Here is a 15,159-nt window from a genome sequence, read left to right as displayed (position 1 = left end):
ACTATTGATACTTGCTGGGCTAAGCATGGCAAGCCTGAGTGGGCTAATGAGTTGGCCAATACTGTTACAACTGAACAGACTCCTGAGTACTCCTGACAAGATACACTCTGGCGAACCAGCATCTGTACCTGGAGCTGCTTCCACTGTGTCTATTCCACGTGATGATTATACTCAGATCTTGAAATGATTGCAGCAACTTGAAGCCACTTCCACCACTCCCACTGCCACTCTTGCTCACATAGGTAATTCAGCCTTTCTTACTACATCCACTCCCTGGATCATTGATTCCGGTGCTTCCTCTCATATGACAGGTAAAACTGATTTATTTACTTCCCTTTCTAAAGTTCATCAGTTTTCTCCTGTTATTCTTGCTGATGGTTCCACTACTAAAGTGACAGGTTATGGTACTCTCCTACTTCCTTGTCATCTGTTTTACATGTTCCTCGCTTACCTTTGTCCTCATTATCTGTTAGTCAAATTACTAAATCTCTAAACTGTTCTATCACTTTTTTTTCCATCTTATTGTGTTTTTTAGGACCTTCAGACAAGGCGAACGATTGGTGGCGGGGTTGAGCAAGGCGGTTTATACTACTTGGACAGCACAGGCCCATCTACTGCTGCTGTTACATCTATTGCTGGTTCTTCTTCTCTGCAATGGCACTACCGTCTTAGTCACCTATCCTTGTCCAAACTGCAACTTATGGTTCCTAGCTACAAATCCATTACCCGTCTTGAATGTGAAGCCTGTGAATTAGGCAAACATCATAGATCTTCTTTTCCTTCTCGTGGTTTACCTAGTAGTATGTCATTATTTTCTTTAGTTCACTCAGATATTTGGGGCCCGTGTCGTGTTAGTAATAGATTTGGTTTCCATTATTTTGTCACCTTTGTAGATGATTACTCTTGTTCTATTTGGGTCTACTTATTAAAGGACCTGACTGAGTTTCTTAATGTTTTTAAGAATTTTTATCAAGAAATAAAAACGCAGTTTGGTAGTTCTATTAAAATTTTCAGATCTGATAATGCTCTTGAGTCTGTGCAAAAGGATGTTTCTGCTTTCTGTTTGGATAATGGTGTGATTCATCAAACTAGTTGTTCTCATACCACCCAACAAAATGGAGTGGCTAAACATAAGAACCGGCATTTGTTGGAAGTTGCCCAGTCTCTTATGATTCACAGGCATGTTCCCAAGAATTTTTTGTGCGAAGCTATCCTAGCTGCTTGTTTTCTAATTAACCGAATGCCTTCTTCTATGATAAATAATCAAACTCCTTTTACTGTTCTCCATCCTGATGATTCTCTTTTTCCTCTACCACCCAAGGTGTTTGGTTGTGTATGCATGGTTCAAAATCTCGCGAAATATCGGCAATATATCATGATATTTCGTGGATTTCGAGCTTACCGAGACGAAATGGTAGGTCGAAATGAAAAAAGAAAAAGACAAGATTTCGATCGAAATCTCGTGAGATATCGACGATATTTCGTGAGTCACGAAATATCGCCGAAATATACTGTTTTGGCTAAAAAAAAGTCACGTGAGCCCATGGATATATTCCAAAATTCGCAAGTCTCAGTCGATATATCGACTGAGACTTGCTGAAACTCATTCCAGAGCTCATTTTAAGCCTTTCTTCCTCATTTTTTGCTCTTCTTCCTCCCTTCCAAGCATCATCCAAGCATTGTTCAAGCTCCTTGTCGCCGGGAACACGTCGGAGGCTCATCTAAGCTCATCCTCCAAGTCTTTTTTCACTATTTAAGGTAAATCCTATATCTCTAAAAACAATTTTTTTGAAAATACTATATACAAATGTTGTTGGATGGTGATGATATTAATATATGTTAGACATCGGAGGCCGATCTACAGCCTCACGGTGTCAAAAATTTTTTTCCGTATGTATTTTTGTTTTTTATTTTCTGGTTTTAAAATTTGATTTTCCTACAACTAAAATAGGAAATAATTAGGGGTAATATGACTTAGATGGGAATGAATTAAATATATGTTAGACACCAATGGCCGATCTACGGCTTCACGGTGTCGAATTTATTTTTCTGCCCATAAATAATTATTTTAATTTTTGAAAATTAAGAAATATATATATATAATTTTAAAATAAATAAATAAATAAGGAAAAATATGAGTTTTAAGTTTGAAAAATAATGAAAAAATATGAAAGTAATTTCTACATGTTTTGAAATGCATTACATATATATTATGTTTACTAATTTTCGGTTTTGTGCGTTAAGTCAATATTTATATTAACATTATATATAAAAAATTGTTTTTAATTATGTGAAAAATATAAGGGTTAGGGGGAAAATATTAAATAACTATACAAGTGTATTAGTAATCTAAAAGTGTCAATTGAAGTGCATCTACATTAAGTTTTTTAATTATTTGTGTTACTTACATTGCAGTAAACAAGTATTATTATGACGGATCGTGATAGACAACGTGCGAAGGGCAAGCAAAAGGTGGGGGAAAGTAGTCAACAGAGGGGGCAGAGGGAGCAAAGAGAACAGAGGGAACAAGAGAGACCAGCCAGCCAGCATAGGGGTGACATTGCATGGTTACATGGTACTCCCATTAATGGGGATAAGAGAAAATCCCAATGTAACTATTGTCACACGCAGTTTTTGGGAGGTGGGTCTAGTAGACTTAAACAACATCTGACTGGAGGATCTGAAGATGTTGTAGGTTGTCATATGGTGCCTACTCAAGTAGCTAGAGAAATTGGTGACGGTTTGAGGGGAAAGAAGAAGAGGAAGGCTGACAAGCAAAGGATAAGAGAACAACTTGAGGATACAGTGAGGAGTTCAATGGGAGGAGGAAGCCGATACCATGATGATGATGATGATGAGGATGAGGACATTGCAGTACCTGATGACATACAAACAGCAGAGGAGGCTAGGGATTTTAGGCGGACTGTTTCAAGGAGTAGAGTAAGTTTTCAAGATGACCAGCAGAGACAGAGAGTAGGGGGTAGTGGAGGAGCTGGCAGTTCTAGAGGTTCTAGATCTTTCAATCCTTTTAGAATATCACAAAGTGTGAGGGCAGCCCCAACACCTCTACCAGTACCAGTACCACCATCAGCATCAGATCCTAAATTGCATAAGAAGAAAGGAAGCAGTCAACCAAGAATCAAAGGAGCATGGAAGGGGATGAAGGGATTGGTTAAAGAATCAATAGCTAAGTAGATGCTATACCATACCATCCCAGCATACACTGCACAAGGCCCCCATTCAACCGAAATCTTGTCTTTTTTCATTTCGACCTACCATTTCGTCTCGGTAAGCTCAAAATCCATGAAATATCACGATATATCGCCGATATTTCGCGAGATTTTGAACCATGATCATATCACACTGGATCATCTTCTTCACAGACTGGATCGATTGGTGACCCTAGCATATATCCTAGGATAGGTTACCTACAGTATGTTGATGACTCCATTTACATGACACTTGTGGATGACTACACTCTTTTCTTCTCCGATTCTATACCGTGGTCCACATATGTCCTTCAAACAGAGAACAATGGACGTCGACTCCAACGGGGCATGAGTGGGATTGATCCAGGGAGGCACAACAACTATTATTAGCACTTGTAAGTTGTAAGTTGTAAGTTGTGATTTCACTGAATTGTGAACTTGTGAGTTATGTCTTTGACACTTTGTGTATTGCCTTTAAGGCTTTAAGAATTTGAGCCATTGAGTTTTGACTTTTGAGTTATTGACTATTAATCTATTATGGAGTTTATGAGAATATGATTTATGAATTATGTCTTATGAGTTTTAATTAGTTTGTTTACATTTCTTTTGTCTTTAATTGCCTAATCAATTTGTATTTAACTATTTATACATTAGGGTCAACGACCGTATGTCAATCAAGGGTGCAAGCCCAAAACACCAATTTGAATTCATGTTTTTGCAATTTTATGGTTTAAATGTGTTTATTTAGCTTAAATAAGGGTGCCCATGAAGTTTCAGGCCTAGATATGGCCAAATACCCCCCGAGATGGACCCCCGAAATATTGCAGAAAAAATGTAATATTTCGGGCATATTTTGCAATATTTTGGATATTTCGGGTATCTCGGTAGGCCTGAGATACCGATATATCGCGAAATATTAAACCTTGTGTGTACGTTTTGTCCAAATTCTGCAGTCTCATGCTGACAAGCTCTCTCCTAGGGCCGTTAAGTATGTCTTTCTTGGTTATTCTCGCACCCAAAAAGGGTACAAGTGCTGGGATCCGCTGACTCATAAACAGTATGTGAGTGCTGATGTGACCCTCTTTGAAAACACACCGTATTATTCTGCTCCTACTCCTTCTACTGCAGGTTTGGATCTTCCTCCACTTCCTCTGGTTATTCCTCTTGATGTGTCGGAATCCTCCACCACCTCTACTCGACCATTGCAGGTGTACCAGCGCCAGTAGAAAACTGTGCCTCCTCCTAGTGATGACCCTACTCCACCAACTGACCAATCTACTCCAAATCTGGAGGTCTCCTCAAATCTTCCTATTGCTCTTCGGAAAGGTAAGTGTAGTTGTACTCAAGAGTCCTTAATTGCTTACCCTATTGACAAGTATGTGTCCATTTCCCACCTACCTTCTACTTTTCAAAATCTTGCTTTTTCCTTATCTACTGATCCTATTCCCTGCTCTCTTTCTGAGGCTTCCTCTCACTCTGGCTGGAAGTTGGCTATGGATGCTTTATTATCTCGTGGGACTTGGACTTTAGTGGATTTACCTCCAGGGAAAGATATTGTAAAATGTCGTTGGGTGTACACTATCAAATACAATCCTGATGGTTCGGTTGAGCATCTTAAAGCCCGTCTTGTTACCAAAGGATATACTCAGACTTACGATGTGGACTATTTTGAGACGTTCTCACCGGTTGCTCGTCTGAATTCCGTGCGAGTTCTCATTTCTGTGGCTGCCAATTTGAGTTGGCCTCTTTACCAGATGGATATCAAGAATGCCTTCCTCTATGGTGATCTCCAAGAGGAAGTTTACATGGACCAACCTCCAGGGTATGTTGCTCAGGGAGAGAATTCTACCAGAGTGTGCAAGTTACATAAAGCTATGTATGGGCTGAAGCAATCACCTAGAGCTTGGTTTGACAAGTTCAGTACTATAGTGACTCATTGCGGGTTCTCTCAGTGCTATGTTGACCACTCTATGTTTGTTCAACGCAAGGATTCCAAGGTTGTTGTGCTGGTAGTCTATATTGACAACATAATTATTACCAGGAATGATGAGTCAGGAATTACAGAAGTTAAGTCCTATCTACATCAGCATTTTCAGATGAAGGATTTAGGTCCTCTCCGGTATTTTCTTGGAATCGAAGTGTTACGTAGTAAAAAAACGAATCAGCCTGTCCTAGCGGAAATATGTACTGGATCTTTTATCTAAGACAGGTATGCTTGCCTCTAAGCCTGCTGATACTCCCATGGATCCTCATCACAAGCTAAAGGTTGATGGTGGTGAAGATTTTGAAGGTGTACACCAATACAGGAGGTTAATGGGTAAACTTATTTATTTGACTGTTACTCGCCCTGACATATCCTTTGCAGTTGGCGTCATTAGTCAGTTTATGCAGCCTCCCAAGAAGCCTCACTGGGAGGCACAGCCTGCTGTATCCTACGATATCTTAAAGGAGCTCCAAGAAAGGGAATAAACTTATACCTCACATCAGAGAGTAGATCTAATGGGGTTCTCTGATGCTGACTGGGCTAGTTCTGTTGGTGATCGGAGGTCCACTACTGGGTACTACACCTTTGTTAGCGGAAAACTAGTTACTTGGCAGAGCAAGAAACAGTCTACTGTGGCTAGATCTAGTGCTGAGGCTGAATATCGAGCTATGGCCCATACTACAGCTGAACTAATGTGGTTGAAATTTCTGTTACACGAGTTGGGGTCCTCCATCTCTACTCCTATGAAAATGTTTTGTGATAACCAAGCTGCCATTTGCATTGCAAGCAATCCGGTGTTTCATGAGAGGACCAAACACATCGAAGTTGACTGTCACTTTGTGAGAGATGCTGTTATGAAGAAGCTCATCTCCACAGATCAGCTTGACCTGTTTACTAAGCCATTGTTTGGAAGAATTGTGTCAAGCTGGGCATGGGTGACCTATATGCTCCAGCTTGAGGGAAAGTGTTAAGATATGATATCTCGTGGGGCCCTCTTATGTAAATCACGATAGAAGGAGTCCCTCTATCATGGATGATTTGTTTCCTTTTATGTTTCTACTTTTTTAGGTAGATTAGTTGATAGTATCTTGGGGATTTTCTGCTTTATTTTCTTTCCTATTCTAATTAGGAAAGGGCTGATTGTAAATCTCCTTTACTTTATTATAAATCAAATCTGGGAGAGAAGAGTCTGCATCGGCTGTGAGCTCTCTTTCTCAGCAGCTTCTCTTTTTCTCTTCTCTCCCCTTCATCTCTTGTTCTTCATGCTACTGGTTTCTTTTACTCTGATATTGTAACATCCCAAATAAAATAAATCCTAAATATCCTACTAAACCAGAAATAGGTTGGGACTTGATTCATCTTGGTTTGGGTTTTCAAACAGATTCGGGATGATCCATGGGAGTGCACCTGCTTCAATTCCCCCAGTGTTGAGAAAAACTCGACCACAAGTTTTAAAAAATGAGAGGATTAACACCACTCGATCAGCATCCACAATCAACAGCTTTGATGAGGCGATGATCCAATGCATCTCACGATCAACCGTCACAATCTTTTGATGGCTATTAGCGAACGACATCTCTACGATGGGAATCTGATCATGGGGGTGTCACAACTGAAATCGAACCGTCGATAAATTCTTCGACCGCAACTTTGATCGGACCATTCCCTTCCACTTGATCGCCACTCTCATTATCCACTTCTTCTATCACCACTGATCCATCATCTAAAGCCTCTATCACGCTTAGCACCTTATCACAACAACATTTTGTACTCTTGGTAAGCTCTCGAAAATCCGGTTTGATATCTAACAATCCATCATTAATTCAGGGTTGATCATTATTGAAAATATAGGATTTTGGCTCTAATACCAATTGATGCAGATCCAGGGTCCAAAAACCCTACTCGGATCGCTAATGGGCCCATCCGAATAATAGAAGGCACTAAAAAAAGGAGTGATAGCAAAACCCGTAAATAAATTGAAGTTTATAATAAAGGGTAGCAATACTGTAAATATATAGGAGTTTTTTTTTAAAGGAATGGCAATAGGGAAATTTCTAGCAACTTAACTTTAGAAATAAAACAAAGGAATAATCAGTAACGTCTGGCCGAAAAGGATAAACTAGGAAATAAAATCAAGCTAAGGACCAAAGAGGATATTAGAAAAGAATAAAGGTAATATTGGAAAGAAGAAAATGAAAGACTAATAACCAATCTAATCGTCTTCTTCCTGGTATCATGCAGAACCAGCGGAGAACTGGTTGGAATCAAGGAGCGAGAACTCCTTCTCAAGACCTCGGATTGACCTAGGAATTGGGATGGAGAATCGCAAATCACGGATCCCTTAAGGGTAACTGTTGGTGTCCCTAAATATCAAGTCATGCAAGAGTTTCAGAGATCTGAAACTGGGTTCAGCGATATCGTAAGGTTCAGATCTGAAACTAAAGTTCAATTTCACGATGGAAAGGAGTTCAGAAACAAGGGATTGGGGGTCGTGGTCGCTAACGGAAGGGCTACCTTCAACACAAATCTCAGGGAGGAAAGAGTGGAGGGAAGAGATAATGAAGGCCAAGAGAGGGCCTGCTGTTACCGCCAGAAACACTGAAGAAACAGTAAATCACTGGGGAGGAAAGAAAGGAAGAGGGATCGCACAGGAGGACGGAAATCACACACGCACCAGTTCACAGGCTTCAACCAAACTCAAACTTCAACTCATTCTTTCAATCTGCCCAACGAATTGGGTTACAAGCATATATAATATATAAATAAATAAAAAATTAAGTTTCCTAATTGAAGTCTAAAACAGAAATAGAATTAAAATCTACTTCCTAATAACTTCCTAAATCTTAGACTAATAGAAACTCAATAAAACTCAAATTGGAAATTTCCCTACATGTCTAAAAGCTACCCAAATCGCTGCACTTACGGTGATGGGGAAGGGAAGCGAGATCGCAAGGGGCGAGAGAGTCTGGGGTAGGGAGATCTAGGGACGAGAGCGTCGGCCTAGCTTAAATCATAAAACTTAAAATCAACATAGATCCCAAAAATTAACAGAAAAATCAAAATATTGAAACTTATCATGGAGAATCCAATAGAAAAGTAGAAGAATAATAAATGGAAAGAAGCACAGTGTGATTCTTAACAAACTACAAGACTATGCCAAAAAAAACTACGATCAATATGCTAAATTGAAATTAACAAGCTAATTAACCAAATAGACTCTAGAATTTGGGTTATGAAGTTCAAGATAAAAACTCAAAGTGCAAAATAATGTTCATGATCAAAAACCATAACCAGACAAATAGAAATGCCATTATCATCAACATTAAGCTCTAAAAAAACTCAAAATTAAGTTTGACCAATTGACTGACAACCCCAAGCAAATAGAATTGACTAGGCTCACTTCAAACATATGATTAAGGCCTAAAAGAACAATTTTTTTCTGCCCCGAAAAATAAATTAAACATAACAATACTAAAGCCCAAAACAGTTGGTGCTCCTAACATTTTTGCTCAAAGTCAGTAAAAGGATCTCATCTAAGGTAATTGTTTGACTCTGGAAAGATAGAAAGATGTAGTAATATGGTCAACATATGGTGTTGGCACAATTCTCTTTAAACATCATTCTCCCATCTTTACAAAATGGAAGAATGTTGGAGGGATACAAGATCATCCCAGGAATACTATGGAGGAAAGTGAGGCAATTTACACTTACATATACTCTAAGGTCTACGAGAAAAATGATTGGGAAATGTATTGTCTTGTGGAATTCATAACTAGATCGATACAACAACAACAAACAAACTCAACCTTATCCCAACTTACAAGGTTCGGCTAACTCATAGGGGAATTGATATAAGAAAGATCATAGGGGAATTTAAAAATGGGATCCCCATGAAGAATTCCTTTTTTTGGGTGTGTATGTGTGTGTATGTTGGGATGGGGGATTCATTCTTTTGGGTGAGCTGAAGAAGCTCATTTGGAGCTCCCCTTCACACACAAGTTGCATTCTTGCTGAGGATATTGGTGCTTGAGATGTGTCTCATCGCTGAACGATTAGGAACTAAACCTTTCATTTTCTATCAAGTGAAATTTCTCAATTCAATAGATTCCTACATTCAGCCCCATAATTCTCCACAGGAACTGTGGCCCCATTCAGTTTTTTAAATCCCTACACAGGTTCTGAATTCAACTTCCTAAATGGACTGTCGATCTTTTACTCACTCAATAATATATGGTTTTCCCCCACCCATTCAGTACTACAACATTATCTACTTTTCCAAAATGGATGTCACAACCTCATCTGTTAAAGGTATTGAACTGTTCCTTGTCTGATTTCATGGAACTCGTAGCAGCAGAAAAGTTCTTTAATTGATGTCACTGAGAAACATCACATCTCATTCCAATGTAAGAAATTATCTACTGGAAGCTTTTGTACACATGTCACTAATCACTTTTATCGGACCAATTATCCATAATACTTGCCAATTTTTCTTCCTCTTTCTCCTCAAACATTTAGTTGTGTGTAGCAAAAATAGAATCGCTGAATAGTATTCAACATCTTTTTATAACAGTTCATACTCAAATTGTCAGAATGAGTTTCTCCACACATTCTAATGTAGTCCTAGAATAGGAATTAATCCCACTAGGAACCAAGTAGAACCAAGCTTAGGGTAAGCCTGCTGTTTAGGGCTGATTAGGGGCTGTTTTAGGGCAAAATTAGGGTTTAGGATGGGAATTTGGGAATGGGGTTTATAGGGTTTTAATCTGCAGGTTTAGAGGGTCATGATGATATAAAAATATCTGGATTTGGTTAGGTTTCAAAATTCTGCAGATTAAGGGTTAGGGTTTCGGGTTTTTAAAATTAGGAAAATAGCCAAAACTAGGGTTTACAGTAGGATTCAGGGGCAGCAACTGAGATCGAGTATAGGCAGGGGTGTGATGGAGCTATGGTCTGAATCTGATTGAATTCAAATGGGTGATGAGTATTAAAAATAACCTAGATGATCTAGGGTTTAAGGGAAATCGATAGAGAGGGAGAATGAATGGAAAAACAGAAATTAAAGAGCAAACTTACTACTAGATTCCACTGGCAGCAGCTTGATTGAAGAAGGATAAAGCCACCTTCGAATGAGAGACCCTCCCAGCCGTCACGGCGTAAGGAGTCGCAGGATTCCACCCACCCTTCCACCTTGATGTACCCACAAGGATGCAAACACTCTTGAAGAGCAAGGAGGAGCAGCAGCAGCAGTCGGCCAGCAGCAGAAAACAGGGTTTTTTTTCAAATTTCAATTGTGGGGGAGCCTCCCACGATCTCTTATATTTGTAATAAGGCCATAGGCCAATTCCTACTACAAATTAAATACCTCTCCTTCACAAAAACGTGGAAGGGAGTAGGGGTGTCAATGGGTTGGGTTGGGCCGGGCCTGCCCTAAACCCTGACCCGACCCTAGAGGCCTTAACCCTGACCCTGACCCTGACCCGACCCTGTCAGGGTCAAGAAACTCTCAACCCTGACCCGACCCTGCCAGGGTCGGGCCGGGTCGGGTTGGTCCTGATTTATGGCACCTTCCACGTGTCTGACCATGTTTTTGTAACATAGGATCTCAACCTATGGGACAGCTAATAAATATGTTGAAAAAAATGGCATGTGTATAAACTCTCTCTACAATTGTAACGGTGTCCCCTCAATAGGCTTGGAAGCTTATAGGGGCTACAACTAAATAACAATCATGTCGTGACTCTTTTTATGGTCCCGATCAAAATAGTAGATGATCTACTCTTTTTATGGGTTCCCACTTCATGATGATGACAAAGCTAGTAGTTATCTCTGTACAATTCTCTTTTTTTTTTTTGTCAAGAAAATACTAATATTAAGTATATATATAATATATATATATATATATATATATATATATATATATATATATATATATATATGTAATATTATATACCTATAATTAATACAGGGTCGGGTCGGGCTAGGCCCAGGATCTAAACCCTGACCCGACCCGACCCGACCCTGCCAGGGTCAGACTATAACTAAACCCAAACCCGCCCTCAGGGTCGAAAAATCAGGGTCGGACCTGGGCCGGGCTCAGGGCGGGTTCGGGCCAGCCGGGCTTTATTGACACCCCTAGAAGGGAGAGGTTTAAGTCTAATTAATTACTTAAAACAATGTAATGACTTAACTACCCCTACTAACTTAAAAATAAAAGAATCTAACTTAGAACAATTAACTTAAGTGAAGATTCCATACTAGCCAATAGGATATAAGAACCTATTAGCCAATAGGAACATTTCACTTAAATTAGACCAATTGAACCAATTGGATGCAACCAATTTATGCCGGTTCAATTTAAAAAACAGAAAAATAACTATATGGAAAAATAGAAATCCTAGCCTATGGCTCCCTATTTAAACCCTAAGTTCAGGGTTTCTTCTTCTTCTTCTTCCTTCTTGGAGCTGCATCACGTTCTTCAGAGAAGGTATGAGATAGTATAAATGAGTGATTTTCAAAGCAATTTTAAGGACCATTAAGAAAAATATGAAACTTGGAAGACAAATGTACATGAGGACTCAATGATTGCATCCACAAGCCAGCAAAATTTAGATGTATTATCCTAAAGCTATAAATTTATAAAATGTATATGCATTTCTTAAGATAATTTAAAGCCATAAGGTCAAAATTTTAATTGGATAACAACCATACTGCAACTCGTGATCCCTTCACAGCCTCTGGCCCACCTCCAACCTTTAAATCATAGTACCTGATTGAGGGAATATTACCATAGAAAAGAGGATTTAATATGTTGCAAAAATGTCCACGCACTTGCAAAAAAGGTAGGAAAGAAAGAATCCCAATCATGACTTCAAATATTAAAAGCAAAACCAAAATAAAACCAGTCAAGCTGTATCATATCGATCATGAATTGCAAGCGGGAGGAAACTTAAGGCTCCTCCCCCTCTCTCCCATGCAGGGAGAAAGGAAGCTACCAATTCCAAACTGTCAGATCAAAAAGAAAAGGAAAGGATGAAGAAAATAGAGTTCATGTAATAAATCTAGAAATCTTCAGTTGCACTAGAAAGTTCACATAAGAAAAATCATGGAGATTTTACTAACTTCAGACCGTTTGGGAGGGTTGTGTATTCACTCTCAGGAATCTTTGCCCCTCTAAGCTGCAGAGAACAGAAGAACTACAGTGTTATCTTAGAAAAGAGACTGGGGAAAAACAAAAAAAGAGGTAATGGCTCACAGCCTTAGTAAAATGCCTTTGAGATTGTTAGATAATTAAGAAAGAAATAAAAAAGAAGTCATCAGAAAATAAACAAATCTTACAGCTCTTCTACTTGTGCTAACTGCAGCAGCCTTGTCACAAATGTAAATACCAGTGGCTGATCCATAATAAAACATCATAAGATGGCCGAGAGTAAGAATAAGGGAATCCGTTTTAAAAGTAATGGTGATCTAGATAAGTTGACAAACTGTAATAAAAAACAAACAAACTCAAAGGGTTGGGCACCAGGGAGGTCCCCTAGCACAAACAAAGTTCTCTACTCTAAAGGGAGACATCTGATGGGACAAGTCTAGAAATCTTGTTAGTCAAAAGAACAACACTCCTAAAATGCAAACATCCAGTAGACCACATTTTATCAACCATGAAACCATTCTAAGGATTAGATGGTTACATTTATCTCATGAAGTCATTATTATGATCTGAGGAGAATCTTCAGATGACTTCCTTCAAATGGTGGGGGTCCCAAACCCAACCTTTACATAGACTTAAACCCACACGGCCACACCTCACTCCATAAAACGTGGGCATACCTCCATATTTCAATCAAGTCTACCACTTAGTACCAACTAATACCAACACTCTGTCTAGTCGAATATAAAATGATTAAAAGTATTGTACAATATTCTAAAAAGAAAAGAGCATATGTAACAGAAAATAGTCACAATTTAGACAGTAGTTGAAATATGAGGTAGATTTTATCTTTTGTCACGCTTTTCTGCTTAAGAAAAAAATCTAGTAGTTTGGTTGAAAAGTAAGGCAAAATATTCGCTACCTTCAGTAAGTTCTTGAGCTAGTTGCTCAACTATTTTTTGTAGCGATTAAAGAAGTTACCATTACTTCTATTTTAACTTCATATTACTTAACAACATTTTTTTGGTAATGACTTCACAACATTTTACATCTAAGGACATGGAGCCTAAAGGGATTTCAAATTTTGATGCATTCTAAGTACATCAGCGTACCCTGAGTATTAAGCTGCATAGAACACATGGACTCATTAAAAACTAAAACATGAAATCCCTTGTGACTACTAGGTAACAGAGAACTTCAGGCATTTGCATAATCTTGTAAACCCATGCACAGATGCTCTTGAATATGTAAAATTAAATGTTATCAATCTAATACATTTCATTTCTCAGCTTACGTGAAAAATTAGCAAACCAGAGATGGAGAGCACAGAAAAAAAGAAAATGTCGAGGGTATGAACTAACCTGCTGTAAGAAAACAGCCCATGAGTGCCCTCCTTCCACCAGAAGGCAGAAGCAACGCACTGGGTATTGGCTGATCATCAGACGAAGAGCAGCAACAGCGCACCACCGATGAATTCCGATTGTATGGTCTCTTTCCTGCGAATGAAATGGAAATTGGTCCTCCTTGGTTTCAAATTTCATCAAAGAAAACCAGAAGAAAGAGAGGGTAAAAACCAGACGAAGAGAAAAAAGATGTAGATAAATGGGTAGGTTGATTACTCAAAAGGAGAGTGAGGCGGAGAGACGGGGGATGTTGCTGTTGGTAGGGGAGAAGAGAGAGTTCCATTCCTTCGGTAGAAGTAAGAATGGAGGAAAGCAAATGAACCTCGCAATGAAATTAATTGTTGGCTGGATTGCTGTATAAACATAACCAACTAACAGAAGTGGAATGGAAACGGATAACATTTCCATTTTCATCCACATTCCCAAAATCTTTGTATTTAAGAGAATAATATCTTTTTTTGGTCAAATTTAATTAAGAGAATAATATCACGAATCTTTGGTAGTGTCTTTATTTTTAGAATGAAGAACAAGAGGGATCGAACCCGAAACCACTCGGGACTTGGTTCTATTGCACTTGCTTCAAGCTCAGCTGAGTGTGTGCGGTACGCTGCTCCTGCACCCGGACACATTGGCAGGCAAAATGACCATCGTACCCCTGAAAATTCCGCTTTTCTATGGGGTGCCTCCGTTCATATGGTACCTTTTTTGTAGGGATTTAGTGTGAGAATATCCACGATAATGTGATTATCTGGTTTTTCTTATTGACATTCCTCGAGATGTCAGATAATTTATAACCTTAATTTTTTGTCCTTTAAATAAATTATTTTTTTTCCTAATGAAGTAATAGTGTCATTTTCACATGTAAACTCAAATAAAAATGTGCATGACAATTACACATTTTGAGAATAACATAAGGGAAATAAAATGCCACCCAATTGCATGGCGCACGCCATCCCTACACCCAGACACAGGGGCACGTGAAATGATCACCACACCCTGGTCATTTCCATCTTTCCAAGGGGTACAGTGATCATTACGTGCACCCTGTATCTCGGTGTAGGGACGGTGTGCACTGCGCAACCGGGTGGCATTCTTTCTCCCATAACATAATGTCACTTTCAAATTTTTTTAAAAATCCTATTATACCTCTCTATATTAAAAAACTTGTAGGAAAAAGACATCGAGCAATTAAAAAGTGTCGAATTCTAAATACACATATAGAGGTGTCATTCAAACACACTTTTATGTAAAAGTTCAGTCATTCAAGATTTGAGTTGGACTTAGAAGACAAGGAACCATCAAGCCAACAGTTCATTCTCCCCAACCAGGGTTTTAAAAAGTGGCATTGGGGATGGCTAGTGTCTGGATGGAATCGGCCTAAATCGATCTGATTCAATCGATTTCAAATGGTTTTGGAGT

General features: G+C 38.9%; 1 protein-coding gene across 1 annotated transcript in view; it reads right to left on the bottom strand.

Annotated features, from left to right (window-relative positions):
• LOC122647870 (peptidyl-prolyl cis-trans isomerase FKBP16-4, chloroplastic) overlaps positions 1 to 14,074 on the bottom strand; it is a 45,920-nt gene extending 31,846 nt beyond the window's left edge. The window contains exons 1-5 of the mRNA XM_043841177.1: positions 13,957 to 14,074; positions 13,699 to 13,833; positions 12,529 to 12,584; positions 12,313 to 12,368; positions 11,902 to 11,959 (exon numbers count right to left, since the gene is read on the bottom strand). Of these exons, the coding sequence (XP_043697112.1) occupies positions 11,902 to 11,959; positions 12,313 to 12,368; positions 12,529 to 12,584; positions 13,699 to 13,833; positions 13,957 to 14,023 (372 nt within the window). The 5' untranslated portion in view covers positions 14,024 to 14,074. The remainder of the gene's footprint in view (positions 1 to 11,901; positions 11,960 to 12,312; positions 12,369 to 12,528; positions 12,585 to 13,698; positions 13,834 to 13,956) is intronic.
• Positions 14,075 to 15,159: the final 1,085 nt, after the last annotated feature.

Source organism: Telopea speciosissima, unplaced genomic scaffold (genome assembly GCF_018873765.1).
Source record: "Telopea speciosissima isolate NSW1024214 ecotype Mountain lineage unplaced genomic scaffold, Tspe_v1 Tspe_v1.0252, whole genome shotgun sequence".
In the NCBI taxonomy this organism is placed as follows: Eukaryota; Viridiplantae; Streptophyta; class Magnoliopsida; order Proteales; family Proteaceae; genus Telopea; species Telopea speciosissima.
Note: the sequence above shows the minus strand (reverse complement) of the source record. Positions and strands in the feature narration are given on the sequence as shown.